The sequence below is a fragment of the Paralichthys olivaceus genome, chromosome 12 (assembly GCF_024713975.1).
Source record: "Paralichthys olivaceus isolate ysfri-2021 chromosome 12, ASM2471397v2, whole genome shotgun sequence".
Classification (NCBI taxonomy): Eukaryota; Metazoa; Chordata; class Actinopteri; order Pleuronectiformes; family Paralichthyidae; genus Paralichthys; species Paralichthys olivaceus.
The window spans coordinates 10,012,429-10,036,422 of record NC_091104.1 but is presented as its reverse complement, the minus strand read 5'-3'; the positions used below and the strand labels follow the sequence as shown (position 1 = coordinate 10,036,422).

At 42.7% G+C, this 23,994-nt stretch overlaps 1 protein-coding gene across 1 annotated transcript in view; it reads right to left on the bottom strand.

The window, feature by feature from the left end:
- Window positions 1-3,018: 3,018 nt before the first annotated feature.
- Window positions 3,019-23,994, bottom strand: part of hs6st1a (heparan sulfate 6-O-sulfotransferase 1a) — a 54,316-nt gene continuing 33,340 nt past the window's right edge. Inside the window, exons 2-4 of the mRNA XM_020097996.2 lie at window positions 10,083-10,305; window positions 8,793-9,041; window positions 3,019-6,771 (exon numbers count right to left, since the gene is read on the bottom strand). Of these exons, the coding sequence (XP_019953555.1) occupies window positions 6,460-6,771; window positions 8,793-9,041; window positions 10,083-10,305 (784 nt within the window). The 3' untranslated portion in view covers window positions 3,019-6,459. The remainder of the gene's footprint in view (window positions 6,772-8,792; window positions 9,042-10,082; window positions 10,306-23,994) is intronic.

Sequence of the window (23,994 nt, the reverse complement as noted above, 5' to 3'; positions counted from 1 at the left end):
ACAGTCCCCACAAGTATAACTAGACATAGCTTCACACAGGCTGCCCACTGGGCCTGTTCATCTGTCAGGGAAGTGACATCTTCAGATGAATTATGGGAGATGGCTGTCATCTTCTCTGGGGTCACATAAGAAATGGCGGGTGCGGGCTGCGGGCTCCCTCTCTTCACACTATTACACGTCAGCCATTTTAGAGGTTGAAAGCCTCGACGGGGGACCAAAACGACCTCAATTAAACCCCCATTAATATTAATACATTTTGTCGTTTCACGTGAGTTGCCGCTAATTATATGTGTCCCTGACTGTATAATGGGGGTCAGCTGGGGTCTCCCACATGAAGCTTATTCACCACATTACAGCCACCAAACAATGGGCCGGTCTGGGCTCCAGTCTTAAGTATAGATGGAGGGGAGAAATTTAAATACAGAGGCCCTGAGGGTCACAACATAGACACATAGTCAGGACATTTTCACACCTGAAAGTCTAGAACATGGTCCAAATAAATGTCTTTTGTATGACATGCGTACTTGCTGTCATCAACACCTACGTGGGCTGCGTCTATATGTACTTGACATTAATTAGTTTGTAGATCAGCATCTGCATCCGACTTCTTAAATTTCTTTACCATTGAAATATCATTATGGTATTATTACCAATAAAATGATCGCACTGTGTTCTCAAACGATCCATTCAGATCTCGAGCCCTGAGTGACTTCCTGTGGGGCTCCAGGTTGAAGGACACTCCCGTACTGTATCTGAGTACATTTACCTTGCAGCTGCCATGATGGACTTCCATGGATGAATCGTTGCAGCTGAAGACTGAAAGCAATCCGACAAGCTGTTTACAGTTCTTTTTCTTCTTCTATTGTTCACTGACGTCTCAGCTGAGACCACCTCTTTTCATCTGACAAAACTTCGGTCTGGACCGTAGTCCAAGGAACTTTCCACATCTTTTATTTTGGTTTGGATAAACTGAAAAGGCCAAGGGTCCAAACCAAACAAAAAGAGAACTTTCAAATTGGAAACTGACACTTTTGTGCTGCAACATTAGTATAATTCTCCTGTGTGTGCATTAGCCATTTCAAATCCACTACATTCCATTCATTTCAAGTCAGTTTTATTTGTGTAGCGCCAAACCGCAAAATCCATTATCTCCAGACACTTACCATTGTAAGGTCAAGACCTTACAATATTACTTCATGAGTATAAAGGTGGAATATTATCCCTCTAACAACCTCAGATCTCGTGTTTGGCTTTGACCCAGAGTTTGTATCCTGCTTCATTTCTCCCACATCAACGTTTATCATATTTTTATGGAGAGGTTAATAAGTTTTCAGCAGATCAGCTCTTTATGAGCTCCTGGGCCACAGCTCCCCACACACACACACACACACACACACACACACACACACACAATAAACACAACATTGAGACTATAATGGGATTGCTGTGTGATTCCCACTGGTAGAAGCGAGAGTCCTGTGTGCCTGGGAGGTTGGATTCTTCAGTTCAATCCTTTAATATCGTGAGCGATGATTTGGTCTTGACCTGGGAGATTAGCCAAACCCCCGAATGGAAGGTCAGATAATGGCGCAGATGTCTGATCTAATCATATTTCTATTTCTATTGCACTCCCACGCCGGATTGCACTCTCATTGCCTTCCGAATTTACTTTTTTGACAAAACAGGGTATTGAAGCCCTGCAAATTGTTTGTGTATAGAGATTCGTCCACATTGTATATTTGACGATGAAGGTCTAAACCATGCCACTGCTGGAAAAGACTCAACTGCAGACAAAAGACAGAAACTCCATCGTGACCAGTGCCAGAGCCAACAGGGCAGTCCTCCAGAACTACAATAGCCTGGCTCTGATGCGTGTAAGGGAGGCACTCAGTATGAACTTATCTGCAGAATTCCATGCTGGAAATAAGCGATAATAATGCCAGAGCTTCTTTGTTTGCATAAGGAAGCACAGAACCAGCAATGAGGAGCTGCAGCCAGTTTAACCTCGTATTAACGGATTGTGGCCATAGCCCAATCACTCAGAGCTGGATTCCCACTGCAGCAGCGATCACTTTCTCTCAAACACTCACATGCATATTTTCAGGCAAACAAAAGCTGTCGGATCCTCTGCAGTAGCACGGCTATTACTGTGTGTTTAGTCCAGCTGCACTTGAAATGACAGTGACCCAGAACTATGGGCAGGATTAAATAACCCTGAACATTCAGTCCACTGCACCACAGCTGCCACAGACCTTGCACAGCCTCGCTCTCTCCCTCACTGCCCCTTATTCCCTCTCTATTCATTTGTCAGACAACAGAAAAAACATCCTCTCTTTCCTCCTGTCTTACATAAACACCCTCTCTGATTCCTCCTCTCGTTTACACTCTTGCTCTTGATGCGCGCTGATCTCCCTCCAGCCAATTGCCTCCGCTCATCACCATCCTGGCAAATTATTCCTCTGCTCCGCTTTGAGGGTGTCAAAGTTGAAGCTAAACGGACTGTTGATGAGACGGGGCGAAGGCCTGCGCTCTGCTCCATCTCCTTTGCGTGCTCAGCCAAGGACAGGGGATGATATTTACACCCCCCCCTCCCTTCGACAAACGCCCACCTCCCAGAGCAGAGGAAGAAGCTTATTTTTGTGCATGTACGTGCATTCGACAGACCCAGAGTGTTTGCAGATTGAATTAGGCTGTAGATCACCGTTGACAGAGCTGAAGCTATCATTAGGAGGGGAACAGGCTGCTTTATGGGGGTCACACTCCTGTGGTTAGTGTGGGCAAGCAGTGGAAATGTCCTACAGTTAGAGATTCGCCTGTGGATGGAAGTGCAGAAACTTGGAGGTCGAAGCTCCCACATGAGTTGTCAGAAATAATATCGCTAAATGAGTGAGTCTTAAACGAACTGGCTGCATATCAAGTTTAGCACTTGTCTCTACAGCTGTTTTTTCCATGCAGTGTGAGCTTGATAATAGAGTAATGATAAACGATAACCAGTGACAACCACGACACAGTCAGAGCTGTAAAAATGAAATATTTTAATTGGTGGCTTGATGATTCATTTTTGCAATCATAAGAAAACAAACCCAGAATTATGCATACAGAAAGAGCCAGAGACAGACTGCACACCAATCCAAAAATAAAATAAAAAACAAAGTCTCTATCACACTCTCTTTTAACACATTTAAAAAAAGAAAATAACAAATAAAAAAGATGATGATAGTGACACCTGGGTTGCTTCATTGTCACGACGAAACGCTGTTAAGACATCAGATATACATAATGATGAGACATAAAATATTTGAGTATAGCTTTACAGCATCAATCTCTGGAATAATTTCAGCAAAAGGGAGTTTTTTTTTTCCTTTCACTCTCTTCAGGTGAGTATTTATGAGGATTGCTTTAAAATCTCATGGTCGCTTGAAACTGGAACGGTGAAAATATAAAACACTCTCAGGATAAAGAATCAGTTGGTTTTTTTTGCGGTTAGACTCTAATGAGGAGCCAGATTATTGGTTTGGAGCTCAAATGTGGTCTAATACGAGTCTGACTGTGAAAGAAGAAGTTGTGGGCAGAATGCCTGGAGCTGCAGTGCTTTTCAAGTCTCCAGTTTCAAGACTACAATGACAGGAGGAAGTTAATGTGAAACAAAAAATGGGGGAAAATCTCTTTTTCCATATCCATTCTCTCCATCCCTATTGTATTACTTTGAAGGTTACACAAAAAGCAGCATATTGACTCTGGATGCGTCCCAATACCTTTCATCATCCCCACTTTTATTCTTCTCTTCTTTTCATAAGTCATCCCCGTTAAATCAAAAACAAGAGCATCTGGGTGATTCGCTGAAATGTAACGAGGGCAATGGTAAATGGTTAAAAGGTTAGTTTTTCCTCCTTTTTTATATTAAAAAAAACACTATTGTTAACAACAGGATGCAACATGTTATTTATGGCGACACCAAGGAAGCAGTTTGCCTGCATGCATCCTCAAATTGCCCCACGGATGACAGGGTATCTAGCGTTTCACACTTTTGAAAACCCTTCTCCTTCATTTTTTCTCTTATTGCTCAGATTCTATGTGTTGGGGGGTTGATAGCATTTTAGCAAATCAGAATCCAGTGTCAAATCTAACTGGGCTTGGAGATTATATTTGTAAATTAAGTTGTATCCACCTTTTGTTCGCTGAGGCAGCGGAAACAGAGACTACAGAGATCCTCCTCAACCAAACAGGATGCGTTCAGCTAAATGCACCGATTATATCTGTAGAGGGGTGTTGACACTCTATTGGACTTGTTGATGACCTCAGAGTCCCCTCGCAGATGTAAAGTGGCGTTTACAAAGCGATGTTCCTGTTCACTAACAAACCATATTTGGCCGAGTGCAGATGCTGGTTTGCAGACGCAAAGTTTAATCTTAGCCATTATGAAAATATTATTTATCGTACAACCTGGGACCTGAACACTCTGAATAATTTGACTTCCCGTCTTTGTGTAGGGAAAGCGAATCGTATAATGACACATGGACACTGAAAAAACAACTTGGTTACAGAGTTGTCGTGACCCAACCCTGCATTTTCATGTGACAAGTTGATTTGTTGAAATAGATTTAAGATTTTAAGCTATTCAAAGTAAAAAAAATATAGGTATCCAAGTGATGGTGAGGAGACAATAAAAAAGAGGGGGAAAGAAAACAGCTGAGGAAAGGGTAGAGGGGAGTATTACTGGCTTGCATCGCTGTCACACGCAGTTGGTTGCAAAAAAAATGGCGAAATAATTGGTCAGGAAACCAGTCATTCACAAAACTCATTGGACATCCTCTCACTGTCAGGCACCCTATTTACAAAGGCATACACATACGCCAATCAAAGGCATACTGTACATACTATTTACACACACACACACACACACACACACACACACACACAAACAAACAAACACACACACACACGCACAAGTAGTCAGAGAAATTACTGTAGTATAATGCAGATACAATATCTGACAATGATTATGTCTACTATGATCCCAGTACATAGAGGCACTGCTACCTCGCCCTGTGCATTCTTCAGGCTAAATCCAGCTGAAATACCGGTCACGCTAATGAACTACGGGTCACCAGCGCCGTGTGTTCCCTTTCAGCAGGTGGGATGGAGGCTTGTGTTCAAGACTGCCGCTTTCACTACACAGCTCTTGGACACAGGAAAAAAGAAAAAGAAAAAAGAAGAAGAGAGAAAGTGAAAATGCCACCCACTGCATTAAGGGCTCACATTGCCATGGTGACCAGTGGTTCCGCAACTCCCATCTCCAGCGTTTGTCTGAGTTAAGGCTTCCAAAAGCATTTGCCGCTCACACAGCACGGTTCCTGGCAACAACCTGCAGCAGGCCGTCTCCTCTCCCTCCCTTTGATTTCTTCGCACCTATATGTGAGATTGGGGTCTGTAATTGGCTGTCATTCTGTGCAGCACTGAGACGCAGAAAAAAAAAAAAAGGAGAAAAGGAGAAATAATGAACTTGTTAAGCGACAGGAGCTTTGGGAAGCTTTAACAGAGAAACAGGCCACTTTTTGTCTTTTTGCCCCCAAGATACAAGGCTTCAGTAATGGCTATGGTCCATTTGTACGTCAATCCGATCCATTATCTTTGACTTACAAAAACAAAAATAAAGAAATAAAGGAATCACTTTTCTTTTAGGCAGCAATATTGGTCTCAGTGTTATTACAATTCTGCTTTTAAAAAAGCAAAACAAAAAAAAAACACAAAAAGGTAAAATACAAATGAAGTCATCCGAGAATGAGACAGTCACTATTTCATGACCGTTCATGGGTGAAATGGCAGATTATTTTAAGCAGAAAAGCTTTTTTATTACACAACTCAGTCCAACTTCTTCTCTTTTCGGTACAGTCTCTCATGTATTCCCACCATTTGCAATGTTCAGCTCAGCTACTCGTGCTTTCATAGCTTTCCGCGGCTTCCTTTGAAACTGGAGCATCCAGGAAGTAGACCGGTCCTTAGCGAGGATTAGTGGGAATTCACAGACTTAAAATTTGGACTTTCTCATGCTCCATTATCAGGCCACAGAGAACGAGAGGGGGCACGGTGGGAGGAGGAGGAAGCTGGAGTGATGGATGAGATACTCGGTTGTCAGCAACTCTTAAAAATATCTCTTCTCTGCTCAGTCATAATGATGAGAGAGACAGAGAAACTCAGAGGGGGGAGACAATCTAAGCAGGTGCTAATAAAAACTGGGCAAGCCTCAGTAACATGAGCTGATGCAATCGACCAAGCCCTGGTCTCCATAGCAACCACTTGGACTCTCATCCCCGCAGCCCAACTCTCCGGTAAAGTCTTTGTCATTCATTTGGGTCTATGATGCAGGCGCCACTTCCTGTGTATGTCAGTGTATATGTGTTTATGTGTATGCATTTCACATTACATATGCATGTCTGTGTGTTTGCTCTCATTCTGCTGCTACCAGCGGTTGATGATCTGGTTCATGTAGTCCTCAGTGGGGAGCCTGCTGCCCGCCTCCTCCGTTCTCCCTCCCTCCTCGCCCTCCTCCCGCTCCCCATCCTCCAGTGTCGACACCGAGCTCTGTCGGCTGTGGGAGGGCCACAGGCTGACGCCCAGACCCAGGCCCTGATGGCTCTGCTGCATGTGGAGCTTGAGGCGCTGCTGCCGCCGCTCCTGCTGCCGGGTGTACTGGTAGCGTTGCTGGAACAGGTCCTTGGCGTAGTCGTACAGCTCCATGTCCAGCTCGTTCAACTCCTCTATGCGCTGGACCTAATGAGGAGGGGGCAGATAAAAGACTTAAGTTTTCGTAATGAGATTAAGGGAAAAGAAGAATGGAGGAAAGGAGACTGAAGACAGGAGGATATAGAGAAACAGAGAAGGAAAAAAATCAACAGATAGAAAAGGTGAGAAAAGAGAGAGAGAGAGTGTGTGTCTTTATCGACCAAATCATCCCACAATCTATGAAACCGTATGTCTTGTTTGTGCATTGCGTTCCCACAGCATCTGAATCACCCTGAAGATTAAGCAAATTAGACTGATGATGGATGATTGAGTTTATCCACTTCGTTCTCCCATCGCCGCTGCCTCTCACTCCCTTTTTTATCAAGATCTTTTTCAAATCTATTCGGGGCACTGACAACAAAACCTTACTGTTCTTTAAACATTAAAAAACTTTCATGTAGTTGCCTTTCCTTGTCCATACATTGACTGCATTTACAACATTGGGGGGGTTGAGGTCAGATCGCAATTTTGACTATTTACCTTATTCTGAATAACACATTATCTAATGTATAATGTTAACATGAGTGGCTAATTAGATAATTCATATTCCTTTTGATATGTTACAGAGCAGAGTGTGATTGCGACGTACACCAACATTATGTCCGAACTACAGCTTCATCATTTTATGAATAAGTTGTAGTTGATCAACCTCTGAGGCTGTAAAACACAGTAAACCTCACCACAGTGGTTCCTGAAACATTAGAGAGGAATATCCCAAGAGCAGGAAACTATTGTTAAGTTCACGAGTTCCTCAAAAGGTTCTTGGTCCCTCTGGAAAAGTTCCCTATCACACAACATTTATACAAATGTTTTAAAAAGGGTTTCTACAGGGAGAGGGAGGTGAGCGAGAGATGTTGGCAATATGCAAGGCGACTGAAATGTGTTTGATGTTAGCTTGGGCAGTGCAGCTGGCTTTATTGGCGCATCTCATCTGCTGCGTCTGTCTACAACATGGAGCGGGAAATATGTTTAATTAACAGAATCCCTTTGAAATCTGCGGCGGAGTGCGGAATATCATTTGTGAGCAATGTGTGCGACAACAGAGACGTGAAGCGGAACATCGATGTGAGGAAATTAGACATGTTTGATCTGTAGCACGAGGGACACCAGCACAAAGCAAAGGAGACGGCAAATATTCTCCTCATCACCTGGTGATGTAATTTATTTGACTTTTTTTTTATGAATTAAATAATGTCTCAATTTCACACAGGTATTTAAATTGAAAGTTAATTTTAGAAACGAATTCACCACATAATATTTCCTCTTTTTTGAGATAATAACCATTGGTCCACCTTCACACAGCCTCTGTCAGCCGGGGTACATTTTATTTTCTCTCCTCCCTTCTGGATTTTTGATGTATAAATCACCAGTCTGCTGTTTGCTGGATTTGTTTTGCTGGGAAACGAGCCTAAGAACTCCCACATTGGACCAAAGTGTGAAGAACATGTTTGAAGCTGCTGTTTATTTTTTAATGGCGACAGTCATCCCAAATCTTTTCAGAGCGAAATTAAACCACCGCGCTCGTCAAGTCTCGGTCTTTCTCATGTTCTGTTTTCCTGCTCTCAGATTATCTTTCACCTTATTTTTTACATTTTTTCTTCCTAAAAGAAGTTTATTTGTCATAACAGGACTAATCTAAGATAAGAAATGTTAACTCTTCAATTCTTTAGAGAGACATTGATGAAATATAGAGTTTAGCTTTATGCCGACAGAACTAGAGCCACAGACACGTCTATATCTGTGTTAATGTTTTCTGATTTGTGCCAATATGAAGACTTTTATTTAACAAAATAAACAATGCAGAAAAGATTTATTTTTATATTTGATATAAAATAGTTTTTTTTTAATTCAAGTTATATATTATATATATAATATATATTTGGCTGTTTTTGTGTTTTTTATTTACAGTTATTCAAAACTTTAGGGTTTTATATATATAAAATATTACCAATATCTGTATCAGAATCTGTCCCCACAAATCGATATCATCCATGCTGAGCTGAACTAACCGTAGTATTATCCAGGTCCACCCCTGCTGCCCTGGTGCTGTTGTATTGCATGAAGGGCCTGATGAAGCGCAACCTGAAGGTCCGTTCAAACAGGAACTGGGTTTTCCTCTGGTACTCTGTCAGACCGAAGAAGGCCATGTCTCTCAGGTTCTTCTTGGCCGACTCCAGGAGAAGCTGAGCCCTCTTCTTCTCTGGAACTGTGGACATGTTGTAGCAGCCGACGAGGCTCAGGTCTGCAAGCATACGAACCTATGGGGCAGCAGAAAATAAATTATTGAATAACTATCTCAGGCAATATATAATATTTACTCTATTCTTTCTTTCACCCCCTTTTGGACTTTGTTGACTGTCAGCAGGATTGTGTTGCAAAGATAAGAAATCACTACGCAACTGAGTGTACTCTGGAGCCGTTGTGTCACAGCACAGGAACAAGAACCAAATACTTTAGAGTCACAAGAGTACAGTGTGCACCTCAACCTCTCGGTCCACCAGGATGCCTCAAGTATGTGTGTTTTGTGTTTCAGTGTGTTCATGTGTGTCGCATTTCTAAGTCATGAGACCCTGAGTAATAACAGCCTCCAGCACAGATGAAATAAGCTGGCCAACACGTTTGGGTGGGAGACTGAGATAGCATGAGAAAAGAAGGTGTGAATCTGAGGTGTTTATTGCCAGCAGGAGAACTCCTTACTGGGCACGTATATGTGTGTGTGTGTGTGTGTGTGTGTGTGTGTGTGTGTGTGTGTGACGTGTGCAAGTCATCTTTTAGCTTTTCAATGAGTCTGGAAGTAAGAAATCAAATAGAAACCTATTCTCTTCCTGTTAAGAAATCAATATCTGCTGATCTAAGTTGAAATCAATAACAATAATAATATCTTGGGTTTATACAGTGCCTTTCAATGTACCCGAGGAGATAAAGAACCTATTGGTCAAACTTCTTTGTCAACAGGTGGGCAGTGAGAAGCTTATTGGAAGTGTCCAGAGATGGGGCATTATAGATAACATATCTCTGCCACGAGAGAATTCCAGAGGGTGGAGGCTGCCACATGAACGCCCTGTCACTATTTTATCTAGTTTCCTGCAGAGATTAAATCCCTCAATTGGTGTTTTCCAGTAGAGTGAATTAATTAAGTGAATGGCATTTAAATTATTTCACTGGCTTCAGCTCAGGGGACTGTAGCAGTAACAGTCAATGTGACAATGGTGTGAGATATCCCATCCATCTGGACCTTGTAGTGCTATTGTCTTATTGTCATGAAGTTTATTCCTGTCAAAGGCTTCTTGTCTCCCTACCTGTCTGTTGTTAGCCAGGTTGTACGGACAGTCCATGAACTGCTGCAGGGTGCACCCCGACCAGTCGGAGCCCTCGTAGCAGGAGGGCAGCTCCTCGGGTGTCGGGGTCCGTCCATCACACATGTGGAGGGAGGTTTTCCACGTTGCGCCCCGCTGCACGTGCCTCCACTCGCTGAGGTATCGAGACACAGGGTCCCTCAGCAGAGTGATGTAGTAGAACTTCCTGTCAGGGGTTAATAAAAAAGGAAGGAGAGACAAGAAAGAAAAAAAAATGACATTAACAAATGATTGCCTTACTAGAAATTGTCACAGAAAATTGTCTTTGATTTAGGCTCAGTGGATCAATAAGAGTAAGAACGCTGCATTAAGGAGACTGAAATAAACCCAGCAGCAGCACAACCTGTGAAAACAACTTCATGTATTAGTGTTTCACCCGCACACTGAATTTTATTGACTTTTTCTTCTGGGCGTAACTTCTTGACTGTTCAGATCAAGTGAAACAATTCAAAGAAGAGAAGCAAAAAAGATAATTCTTTGAACAAAAAAGGCAATGCATCAGGTGTAATTCTCCAGTCATCCATGTGATGGCACTAGTTACAACACTTTTCTGCAGAAGTTCATTTCAAATCCTCGTAACTCAGTGAGAGGAAGGCGACAGACTGTGGTTGTCATCCTTAGCACAGTATTATTTGCATTTACTTGAAGCAGCCCTGTGATGCACATTGGGGAACTGGGCAGGAGATAAGAAGTGAAACCACAAATGAGTGTGTTGAGGCAGAGAGTTGATTTGTCAGGGAGAGGATCAGGTCAACGTTCAGCGGGAAAAGAAAATGCTGGCACAAGCACATCTCACTCCACAACACACACATCTCCATGCTGCAAACATCCTTATGTCTCAGACACACACAGCCAACATCCTTCCTCTTCCCTCACACTTGCACAAAGTATTAGGTCTGCCTCCAAGAGATGACTCATCCCGCATCTGAGATTTGGATGTGACTTTTTCTGTGATGTGTGCGTGCATTTATGTGTATGCGTGCAATGTAATGGTGCATAGCACAGTTCAATGTCTCTCCAGAGGGGACACTCCCACCAGAGCAGAGACCTTTCCAGGCCTTCACACTCCAGCTAATTACTGCAGTCTAATCAATCAACACATCCCCATTAACCACACACACACACCCACACGCAACCTGTGTGTGGGTGGGTGTGTGCCTGCAGTGTGTCTGGGAGCGATGGTATGGATTTGTCTGGTCAACAGACGCACGCCACCGGTCGAAAAAACACACACAGGCACAAACGCTGCCCTCCTGTACTGGGCTTGCATCACGTCAGAGGAATGTTTGCAGAGAGATATCTTGTGTGCTGACAGGACTCCACGAAATCGCCCGCTTCACACAAGTTGCATCTCACACACACAGACACACACACACACACACATAGTCTCTGCTTCCATCGCTAAACCTTTGGCTTCACAGTACAAAGCTCACCCCAGGAGAGAGGAGGGGTTGCTGGGTGGACACAAAGCCCCAAGTGTCACATGAACAGTAGCAGTGTCTAGATATTAAAAAAGAAGTTGCTAAGCCCCCCGAAATCCAGCGGCACCAGGGGGATCGTGCACAAAAACACAACCAAAAACGCTAAATCTAGCAACAGCTGAGCGCTGGTGCATAATAGAGCAACCAAACCCTAAATCCAGCAGCTGCGAGGAGATCCCGCACTGAATAAAACAGCTAAAAAAAACAAATTTCATCAGGGAGATCCTGCACAACTAAGCAACCACACCCTGAATTTATCTGCAGCACAGACAGAGAGAGGGCAAGAGAGAGAGATCTCTATAAATGAAACAAATCTAGTAGCAGCAGGGGGATCATGGACAATGAGACGACTAAACCCTAAATCCAGAGGCAGCTGGGAGATCCCAGGCAACGAACCAAACAGACCCTCAATCCGAGGACAGCGGGGGGATCACAGCCATAGAAACAAGTATCTAAACTCTAAATCCCATCAACCTAAACCTAAAAACTCATCCTCCCCGATCTAATCAAAAGCAGAGGGAGTGGAGAGGCACAGTCGAAGTGGAGCCTGCAGGAGAGAGAGGGGTACATTATGGAGATTCCTATGATGACATTATCAGGATTCCTAACACTCCCCAGAGTACAGTGTGTTTGTGTGTGTGTGTGTGTGTGTGTGTGTGTGTGTGTGTTTGTGAGCATGCTGTGTGTGTTTCTGAGACTATGCCTATTAAATCAGTGATGACATTTTCCCCCTCTTGGCTTCTATTCCGCTGAAAAAACACGGTGCTGTTTGGCCCTCGCTACAGAGATGGAAAGAGAGAACGAGGGAGAGGGTGAAAAACACAGAGAGAGACAGAGAAAGAGAAAGAAAGAGCGGGAGAGGGAAAAAGAGAGAGGGAGAGAGAGCGGAGGGGGGCGGAAGAGAATTTCAATTAGTTTTCTAATACTGTGAAAGCAGTGAGGGCCCTGAGCCCAAGTGATTTATCAAAGTTATGGCTCCTGCTATAATGAAGGCTCAGGCATATTACCAGGCAAAATAAATAAATAACACGGGTGCAAACACACACAGGATGCAACACAAATCGTAATCCAAACACCGGCGTACATACAGACGCAAATAAATGATCTTAAACGGCGTGGCTGCCTGTCGTGTCTGCTGGGTCAGGCCGACTGCAAAAACTGGTGCCGTAGAGACTTTCTCGCCTTAAAGCCTAATGATGTCTGGCCGTGTACTCAAATCCCTAGGTAATGACATTTCAACACGCGCACACACACACACACTCAATCACCTGCAAGTCCACTCCCTGTACACACTTTCTAACGCACACACTCGCTGCCTCTGAGGTGACAGCCACTTTTTTTTTCCAGGGATACTGCTTATAGTTGAAGCACTTGTCAAACCAACTTCAAAGCTAATAATACGCGGCGCTGCAGTCTCTCACAGTGCAGACTTTAGCACAGCCTCCTCTGAGAACAGCAGCTCGAGGGGCCTCTTGTGCAGACCACGCTCACGTGCAATACATGTTTCAAGGATACCCACCCACCCAACACCATTACGAAAAACACCCTGGACCACATTCATCAGGTATCAAACATGTTGACTAACTGGCGAGCGCTTTGTCATCGTATTGATTTATCCTATCAGCCTGGTGGAGAGTAGAGTAAGGCTGATAAAAAAAGTGGGAGCTTGGCATGGAGAGTTGTGATGGAGCTATTGTCTGGACTGCCGTGGGATCTGGACTGAAAAAAATCACAGTTTTGTTGTTTCTCTCTCACGTTCTCTCTTCTATTTTTATTTGCTCTGTTCGGTAAATCCGAACATTTAGCCGAGCAGACAGTGCAGAATGTATGAGTTGAGTAACAGAACAGGAAATACAAAAACATTTCCAACAGCTTTCTGACTTTAAATCCTCCTTTTCTCACCATCTTACATGTGTCGAAAATAAGTCAGAATGAGACAGTCATAAGCCTCAAGAGCGCATTAATCAGAACACATTCTTGGTACAACAATGTTTAAACTAACACATTTCTTCAGGTTTTAACTAGTGACAAAAGTAGTGCGAATGAATATGAACATATTTAAGACTTACCGAAAAGTTTTAAAACCTGTTATCAGGCTAATATTTTAACAGATTTAAGACAATTTAAAGCCTGGAAATGGGATGTTTCAATTTTAGACTCTGTAAGACACCTCTGAAACCCTGACAACAGCCACACTGGTACAGATCTAGCGCATTAGTGAGTCAAAGCGAGTACATGTGTGCTTGCCGAGCCTTATCAAGAGGAAACACACAGCGCCTGGGCCTGTTATGGTCTCCGAGCGCCCGGGGAAAATAAGCCCTTTGCCTGTTTCCTGTGGGTCACAAATCACCGCTTCTAGAACCTCCACATTCTCCGTTTAACCTCTCTTCCCCTTCTCTTTAAATCTTTCCCTTTCTGTCAGCCGTTGACTGACCATCTCTTGCCCCCCTCCTCTCTCCTCTGCAGTTGATTACAGTGTGTTCTCCCTTCTGAGACTTCTGTTTTGTTATAATCTCAAAGCAGGAGTCTCGAGTCATGTCCGGGGTGGTGCCACGATTTAAGAATGGTGAGGTTCAAATAATTTTTCAGCGCCAGTTAAGTTTGGGTTAATAGAAGGTTTCAGTAAAAGGAAAATAATTAATCAAGGTTACATGTTGGTGATTTCTACCGAGGGTTTAATGCCAGTTGTTTTCTTGGGCTTTTAGGAGCATAGGAAATACTAGAGGTGGTTTGTGGCTGCTACAAAGTCTTCATTTGTTCTCCAGAGAGTGTGAAAAAGTTAAGAGGCCTTGTTTACATATAAAGAGAATGATTTACAAATGCACACGCACGCACATGTGCACATATGAACACCCAGACGCACAAACACGGTGACGCCACCAGCATCCCACTGCACAGAGCAACCATGATTAATTAATAGTCCACTGATGTTTGTTGAAACCAGATCCACTTAACAACATGGATCTTGCACCTCTAAAAATGGACTGAATTCAAACAACTGAGTAAAAGAAAGAAAAAAAAAAGAAATCACACCACAGAAGAAGTGTTTTTTTCCACCTGATATATAGTGGTGTTGTGTTTTGTGAATGCTGATGTGAATTGAAACACACAGAGAAAGAGCGAGAGTAATAAACCACTTTTGGCAAAATGGAGAATTGAACGAAACTCAAACAAAGGCAGAGGAGAGAAGAGCTGAGGTTACAGGGAGGATGTCTGCCTGTTTCTTGGCTTGGGTTAAAAAAATAAATCACTGCTGGACACTGGGATCTGCCAACACTCCATTACCTGTGATATTTGACTTGTTTCCACATTTCACAAGTCATCAGATGCATGAATCATGTGACCTCACGTGTCCACTCAAGACTCCGCTCCAGTGAAGTGACAAAGACATGAAAACATCAGGACTATGTTGATTGATTATAACCTTGATAACATTAATAATACATAAAATTGTCAGTGCATTGTATTCTTAATATACAGATATTGGTAGTGGATTGAAAACCCCTTAATAAAGATAAGGCAATCTGCAAATGTTTTACTCAGTGAGTTTGGAGATAACACAACTGATCTGTTTATACACCTTTAAGTGCCGGACAAGAGTGATGATGCCTGCTGTGAATCTAATGTTAGAGTAAGCGCTCTACAGATACTGTAAAATATCCAGTGTAATTGATAACACAGTTTTTAACCTGGAGGGAAAACCCCACACAGTGCCATCCTGACTCAGTACAATTGCATTATTTATCACTATATGCCAGGTAGCGGATCAGTGTCCAGTTCACTAAGTTACCAGGAAGAACCTCCAGAGGAAGATCAGGTATGAGATTACAGGGTTTATTAACAGAGTTCCTACTAAACCTTAGATGTTCTTATAATGTGAAGAACAGGAAACGATAACAGTCGATAAGGAGAATAAATTCTGACCAAGACCCAACCTGATCCTGAGCATGTGTGTGTGTTAATGACCTCTTGACATCTCAAGACTGAACTTCACCCTTCACCCTCCTTCCTCCTCCTATTTTCCTTTCCTCTGCTCACCCTCCGTCATCTCATCCTGCGTCCTGCATGTCTTCTGGTCAATAATGACGCACTGAGACAGACAGAAATAGACCCCCCTGGCTCAAACAAGCTCTCGAGGCGTCTTTTCTGCCGGTCTTGGCTCACTCCTGCTCCTGATACCACTCACTGTCTCTCTCTTCCTCGCTCTCTCTTTTTGTTAGTCGATCAATAACAGCCTGAAGACTCAGACAGCCTGCCTTGGTAGTTTGGACTTTAAACACAGAAGACGAACAAGAGACAGAGTAAAAAAAAAAAAAAAGAAAACAGAGAGAAAGAGTAGGGGAGAGTAAGAGAAGGCAGCAGCGACAGTGTTGGACAGAGAGGGGACTCAGAGGGGGCACGCTGGAGTGAAGCCGACATCTGGAGATTGGGTTTGAATGCGGACACTTGTGGAAATTCTTTGTTCTCTCGCAGCAAAGAGAAAAATCAAATTGTGCCAAGAAGTAATGGTTCCTCTGTGTTTTCCATTCAAGCCGTCCACATTTTTCTATATATTATAACATCCTGACTGAGACTTGCAGACTTCTGGGTGCAATGTGATCTGCTGTGTGCGGATGTGGCCGACCAAAGTGACTGGGACAAGAATCTTGGAAATCTTAAGTCTTCATGATGCTATAAGTAATATATCCAGTCACCACAACAAGAGCTGCAGCTGATGATCGGTTTAGTTTTTGACTAATACATCAATCATTATTAATGTAAAAACACCAACCCAAAGATATTTGATTACAAAGATGCATAAGAAGTGTTTTCATTTCAGAAAAATGGGCCAGAAAACCACTGGCATTTTTGTTCTAGAAAATCAAACTAGTCTACCATTATTTTTTAAAGATCAAATTGACCAATTGTTTCAGCTGTAATTGCAAGCAGTATTAAGAGTTGGTTTAAAACTGTAAAAATGTAAATTTGTCAAAGTTTTTTTCTATATTTAATCACATCACATTATTCATTGGTTCCATTGCAATTAAATTACTTTATTCAACAGAAGAAAATTACCCAATTAATACAGAAATGCTGAAACGACTCGTTAACTGATTAGTTGACTGACAGCTAATTATTGAACAATTTTGATTATTGATGCCGGTTTAAGTCATTTATCAGAAAAACATAAAACATTAATTTGCTTAAGCCTTTAAACTTTAATATGCTGCTTTTTGTTGCTCGTTTTCAATATTATTGAAAAATATTGTAAATTAAATAAAGATTTTTAGTTCACAATATTTGTATAAATATACATACATTAAATATACTTTTGAACAAAACAAGCAATTCTCGTCATTCATTCATCATTTTCGTAAGAAGTCTCGTTGGATCAAGAATAATTGCATCAGTCAAATGAAATTAATTATAGGAACAAACATTATCATATTACTCGATGATGAAAACTATTTTTGGCCCGCTGCTCCACAGTTCGATCACTCCAAATAGTTTGAGTATAAATCTTGTGTGCAAACATACACGACTTATGTTTTACACTGGCTAATAATGTATGCATGGATGTAGGGCTGCAACATATATCATTTATGATCCATTATCGATAATTACAACTGAAATGAATCAATTCATCATTTAGTTTAAAGTCTACTGCTAAAAAACAATTAAATAAATGTTTTATACTGTCTGATCAATAATCTCAATAAGGTGAAACCATTAAATGTTTGCCATTACTGGTTAATTGATTATCTGATCATTTGTGATCTATAATGAATCCTGGTTAATTCAAACAGACTCAAGCAGCGTTGTGGTGTGGTTATAACTCAAAGTAGACTGCAGGAAAAAAGAATAATTATAAGTAAATTAATCAAACAAATAATTGTTCGGACTAATGTGTTAGAGTTAAAACACCAGAAAGCAAACTGATTGATTATTGCTTCCAAAACTGAATGAAAACTTTTCAACCCTGGCTCTTCATCAATGGGCAAATAGCAACAGCCCCAACTGAACATCTGTAAATGTCTTACTTTGTTAAAGAGCAGCTCTTTATTACACAAGACTCTTTACATTTGAGAAGCTGGAACAAGAAAATGAATCTAAAAGTGTCAAGCCTGGATTCAAGCAGCATCAAACAAAGTGTTTTATTAGATTAAGAACAAAGAGGCAGCCTTCTCATGGGGGTTGTGTACAGTATGATTTCTTCTGTCCCCATCGCAGCAAGACAATAAATTTAGGTTTCAGAGCCCCTGCAGCCACTGACAAACCATTCAGGCGAGTCCCTCTCTTCATGCAAGGTGTTCTTTACAACAACACCACGAGAGACAGTTGCTGTGCGACCTTAACTACAGGAGCATGTGACAATGCAGCTTATACCATGAGCGTAAATCACGAATCACTGCATTTCAGCACAAAAACAAACATTCTGTATGTGATCGTATGGGACAAAGAAAAGCAGCAAATGAGGAGGAATGCCTCTGATGCAAGTATAGGCCACAGCTCCATGTTGGACGTTAGAGTAAAGGAATGGACAAAAACAAAGAGAAGGAGGGAGAGTGAGAGTTAGAGAGAGAGAGAGAGAGAGGGGAGGGAATCCCCCGAGTGCAAAGATATGCTCTGCAGGAATGTGCTGCCGCCTGTTCTCTCATGTAACTTGACTGGCAACAGCCCAGAAAGCTGTCTGACAGAGACGCAGAGAGGAGAGCAGAGCTGGGAGGGAGGGATAGCAAAAGATGGATTGGGTGAGAGGGAGATGGGTGGAGGATAAGATGAGTTTTGCAAGTAATCACAGACCATTTTTCATGTTTCACAATCTAAAGCAATGTACCCTGATAGGTCTTGGAGTTATGACGACACAATGTGGCCAAAAGCCAAAGTTAATATATAAGTGCCATATCTAAATGTTGCGTCAATGTGATTAAGCCTGACAGCATTTTTATCTGAATCCTGTTCCAAATCAACAGTCTGAAACCTGAAATGTTTTTATGTAGTTTGTTTTGTGAAAAATTACAACTTCTTAGTTAAGTGAAAAGCCTGTGTCTACTGCAGGATTGAATGCTGACTGTATCCATTCCCATTGCAAAATCTTGCTATTTTCCTTTTTGACCAAATCAAGTGGATCCAATCCGAGTGGATTAGCTCAATTTTAGAAAAAGTAAATTCCTTTCTCCGCAAAACTGCAAAACTTATATTTGGTTTAAAGCCAGCTCATGACTTAAGTTTGCCTGTTGGTTGTAGCTGGATCCCAAAGTAATAAAGATGTGATTATTGGCTGAACTTTGTTCATAAAGACTTCTGAGTGATAAAAAACAGACTCTCAGCAACTTTCAGAAATACTGCCGTGAACCAAATAAGGGGGAAATGTATGGTAATGTGAAAACTATTCAATAAAACAATCTGCAGCAGTTTCCTGTAGCTGAGACAAATAACCATGATTATGTGAGCACAGGGGTAAGAAAAACACAGTATCAGTGTCCTTTTCATTATCATGGAGCCGCAGAGGAGAGAGGATGTGAGATAGACCGGTGGAGGTGGAGCTTTGGGTTGTTCAAGGCAACTCAATATAACATGATAACCATATGTACGTGTGTGTGTGTGTGTGTGTGTGTGTGTGTACAAGTGGCAATTCCCTTCCAATCGTCGTCATGTTCATACACCTCCTGACACCGAGGTCAAAGCAATCACTTTGCTAATGCACTGACATATGGGCATGCAGCACTCACACTACTCCACCCAATCTCCACACACACACACACACACACACACACACACACACACACACACACACACACACACACACACACACACACACACACACACACACACACACACACACACACACACACACCTGCATGTTATGACATAATCTGTACTGTATGCAGTGAGGTCAGGTTATTGATACGTCCCAGTAGCTCACTTAACACGTTGAGGAGAAATCACCAGGAGAGAAGGAGTGAGGAAGGAGGGGGAAGAGGAGGAGAAGGAGGAGACATGATCCAGAGTTTGGGGGCAATTAAAAGGCTGGGTAACGAGGCTAATGAGAAGACAGGTGGCCCCATTACAGAAGAAGGCTCATGCACGCAAACACACACACACACACTCACACTCACACACACACACACACACATTCATTATCACACAAAACCTCCCCTCTGGCTGGGATTACAGTGTGCGCAAGTGTATGTGTGTGTGAGACCCCTGCTTGCCCGTTAATCAGTCGTCACATATGAGATTGGAGGCAACAGGGTGTTTTTGTGTGCCTGCATTGTGCTTGTGGGGGTGTGTGTGTGTGTGTGTGTGTGTGTGTGAGAGAGACTGGAGGGAAGAGTGTGAAATTGGAGTGATAAGGCAGTTAACATTCGAACCTCCCCACCTGCCCTGTGCAACCCCACACTAGCACACACACTTGCTTCATTCCCTCTCCACTCCAGTGGTACAGCTATATTTGTGGTGTGAAAGTGGGTATTTGTTGTATGAATAAAGAGGATAATGAGACATCGCTGATCCAGTGGCAGTGTTTATTATACGTGTGTGTGTGTGTGTGTGGCAGATGAAAAAAAGAAGAAGAAGCGTAATTTCTTTTTAGTTAAGAAAGACTGTGTCAAGGTGGTGTCAAGTGTTTGCCCAGGAAAGAAAAACAAAAGAGAGGCTGATGTGGCAGTAATTACACAGACGTGGACTAGTATGCCGATGCTTCACCCGAAGAGGGCTCAGCGGATGCACGCACACAGCACAAACAAACACAAAACAGACGAGTCACATGAGGATAACTCTCAGGCTCTGGGCATCCTTGAAAAGTAAAAGCCAGAAAGGAGGAGAGAGAGAGAGAAAGAAAAAAAATCCTCTCAGTGGGCTAAAAAATTCTCGAGCAACAAAAGACACAAAGAAGAGCAAAGCGTCTAGTTGGAGCCAGATAGAGAGGGAGAGAAAAAAGGAGGAAAGATAGAGAGGTGGTGGAGAGGTAGAGGTAAAGGTGGAGAGCTGGGGGAAAAGGCGAACAAGGAGACGGAGGAGCCTGCATTGAGAACGGCCCGGTGACATTTGGAGGATAAGTCTGCATATCAATGGAGCATGTATGGGTTGTGGTTGTTATCATCTTTTGAGTAAGAGGAAGAAGAGGGGAGGTGGTGGAGGAAGAAGAGGAGGAGGAGGCAGACAGGAGGCCAGTCAGTCAGTCAGGCCTGGAGACAGGCCTGGGGCTGGATTTACACTGCTCTGCCCCGGAACCGCAACCTCACCCTGGGGAATAGGAAGGGGACAATTGGCCCTTTAGAATGGAGGGAAAAGTGTGAGGGGAGGGGTGTATATGAGTGATGTGTGCGTGTGTGTGTGGGTCCTCCAAGCCCAATTAAGCCTGACTGCATGTCGGAGGGCTGTGCCAAACATGCTCCACCTGTTTAGAGAGGGACCAAGGGGCTAATGAGCACTGCCTGGAGGGAGGGAATAGCATGAGAAAAGACAGAAGAAAATGGCAAAGAAAATTCCAGGGTTTTAAAGAATAACGATGACATTCCCCAGTTTTCACCCCCCCCCCGCCTTCTCTCTCATTATGCAGCCGCAACCGGGAGACACAATGTCAGAGGGATTTCACAGCTAAAATTAGGCTTTGTTATCATATGCAATCATACGGTAAAGTCCAGATATGAGTGACGCATGAGCACAAAGCTTCAAGTCAGTCAGTCAGTCAGAGGAAAAATAAAAAACATGCAGCTGAGAACATTAAAACCAGATACCGGGGTGGAGCAGAAAGTGGGGGTCATGATGAAATAATAAAAGAGAAAATATTGTGCAACTGCTACAACAACACTTTGAGACAGAATGCCTCTGTGTTGTGTGTGAGTGTGTCTGTGCGAGTGTTGGGGAGTTTGGGTGAAAGAAGCTCATTGTCTGAGCAGCATAACTCAAGCTCACAGCCTTCGCCTCAAATGAGCTGTGAGGCTGTGGCATCTTTCCTTCATTCATTCCTCCCTTCTGTCCTTTACTTTAACCTCACTTTCACTCCATTTAAGCAATCTCTTTATTTCTTGGCATTGGGGGAAATATAATTATTTACTTCCTTGTCAAGAGCTAGATGAGATGCTAACACCTCTTTAATGTCTTTCCAGTAATTACGAAGCTACAGCTACCAGCTGATTAGCTTATCTTAGCATAACCACCTCACCAATGCACATATGAGATTTGTTCTTTAATAAAGATTCAAAACTTTCAATAAAGTTGCTTACAACTACATTATAATATGTTATAATCCATTTATTATAAGTTTATATACAGTTTATGAATAGTCGAGTTGTTGTTTGTGGTTTAATTTGAACAAAAATAAAATGGGAGACTGTTGGAGACTGTGATTCCTTGCCACTGTGATTTTTCCAAATATAAGGAGGTGGTTGCTCCTGACCAAGAAATGATCCAGCATATACAGGCACCATGTATGAAGGGTTGGGTTCTTCTGTGGCAGACATGAAGAAGATCTCTGTTGGCTGAGTACATGCCGGACGCATTTCTTGAGAACTGTTCTCATTGGTTTAACTCGTGTGTATTGTTAAGGGTCCATGGAAATGCAGCGACCTGTGGTTCTGCAGTAAGTCTATACTTGGTGCGGCTCAATTACTGCAGGTCGCTTTTACAGTTTCAGAGAGAAAGCTGCAACCAGCATTACCACAGGCCAAGCAAAGCCCATATCAAGCAGACACGTTTCATGCTGGTCTTAAAAAAACAATGATTAATTGTAATAATCCAACATAAATCTAACCCAATAAAACTGCAAAAACACTTGTTTTAAGCAGCTTAAACAAAAAGATATGTATGAGCTTTACACATGTGGATTTAGTTTCCCCTTATTAACGGTACTTCCCATAACGTCAAGCTATTCCTTTAACTATCACGTGACCAATGACTTTAGACAAACTAAACATTTACATATTCAGGTGACCAGAGCAGCGAGGTGAATTTAATTGCTCATCTGATTTTTCACACAAGAACACACACACACACACACACACACACACACACAAGAACACACACAATCAACTGGCAGCTGCTAACCCCGAGATTAAGGCCAGTGTGACAGACGTGATTTCAGGCTACATCTGTGACAGAGAGAGAAAGGGAGCAGAACAAACAAACGTGGAGAAACGTGCAGCTAACATACACAGAGCAGCAAATTATTACTGGCTAGTGGAGAGGGAAAAAAACGAGAGGTGAAAAAAAAGAGGAAGAAGAAAAGCAGTGAAGCCTGCACCATCTGTTGGGTGCATATTGACTGTGTGTATTGAGAAATTCAAAAGGCTGTTAATTCTGCTCAAAATCCAACGTTGAGGGCGATGGAAGAGACGCATTTATCAAACAGCCTTTTAATAACGGCTAGAAAAAGAAGACGAAGAAGAAGGGCGGGGGTTTGACTGCAAGTGGATGCAAAGTCTCTGCCCTCTTGATGTTGCTCTCTTCAGCTGAAAGGAAGAAAGGAATAAAAAAACATGTTGTGTTTGCATTTGAAGCAAACAGCCTTTTACTAAAAGCAACCTGGCCTGTGGTCATAGCCAAAATTGAATTAGATCTCCATTTAGCCCACCACAAAACAGCTCTGCTCCGCCAGCGCCCATGTTCTCCTCCACCCTCGCTTCCCCCTTTTCTCTCATCTCTCTGTTCTTCTCTCCTTCTTCAGCCACTACCAATGACACAGAAAATAGCTGAAAAGCCTGCTCAGCCCGTCACAACAATTCTACTTTGCTTTTCAAGAAAGGAATGGGAAAGAGGAGGGAAAGAGACAGAGGAGAAAGTGAGGAGGAGATATTTTTTTTTTGGACGAGCTGCTCATTGATACGACAGTTTGATTTTCTGGGCGATGGTGTGAAGCAGCTTAAGAGGGCATCCCTCTATTATAAGGCCTGTGACATCTAGCCTCTCCAGCTCTTTAGTCTCCACCCTATATATGTGTGGGTGTATGCGACTCTAAGCTGGTACATGTGTGTCTCTGTAAGTACAAGTGTTTTTCACTGAGAGTGTGTGTGTGTGTACGTGCATGTTGATGTGCAGAGTTTCCAGTCCCGGATCACATGCGGGGGAATGTGGAGTTGGAGCAGCTGTCAGCCTGGCAATGCTCCTCGCCAACCGAGCGGGACACAAACTTACCAAGCATCAACACCCCAACATTTAACACAGCAGAGGACAGGGTGCATGCAGGGCGTGTGTGTGTAGGTGTCAGCTTTATAACCTTTCAGGTTGTCAGTAAATGTTAAGTATGGAGTCCTCGCCCAGAAAGATTTTGTCTGAATGCAATAGCAGAATGAATGTAAATGCTGGAATTTGGAACATTTTAAGATCAATAAATCAGCGCTAAATTAATTTTGGAGCCTGGCATCCACAGTGCCTTTCACAATTTATGCCAC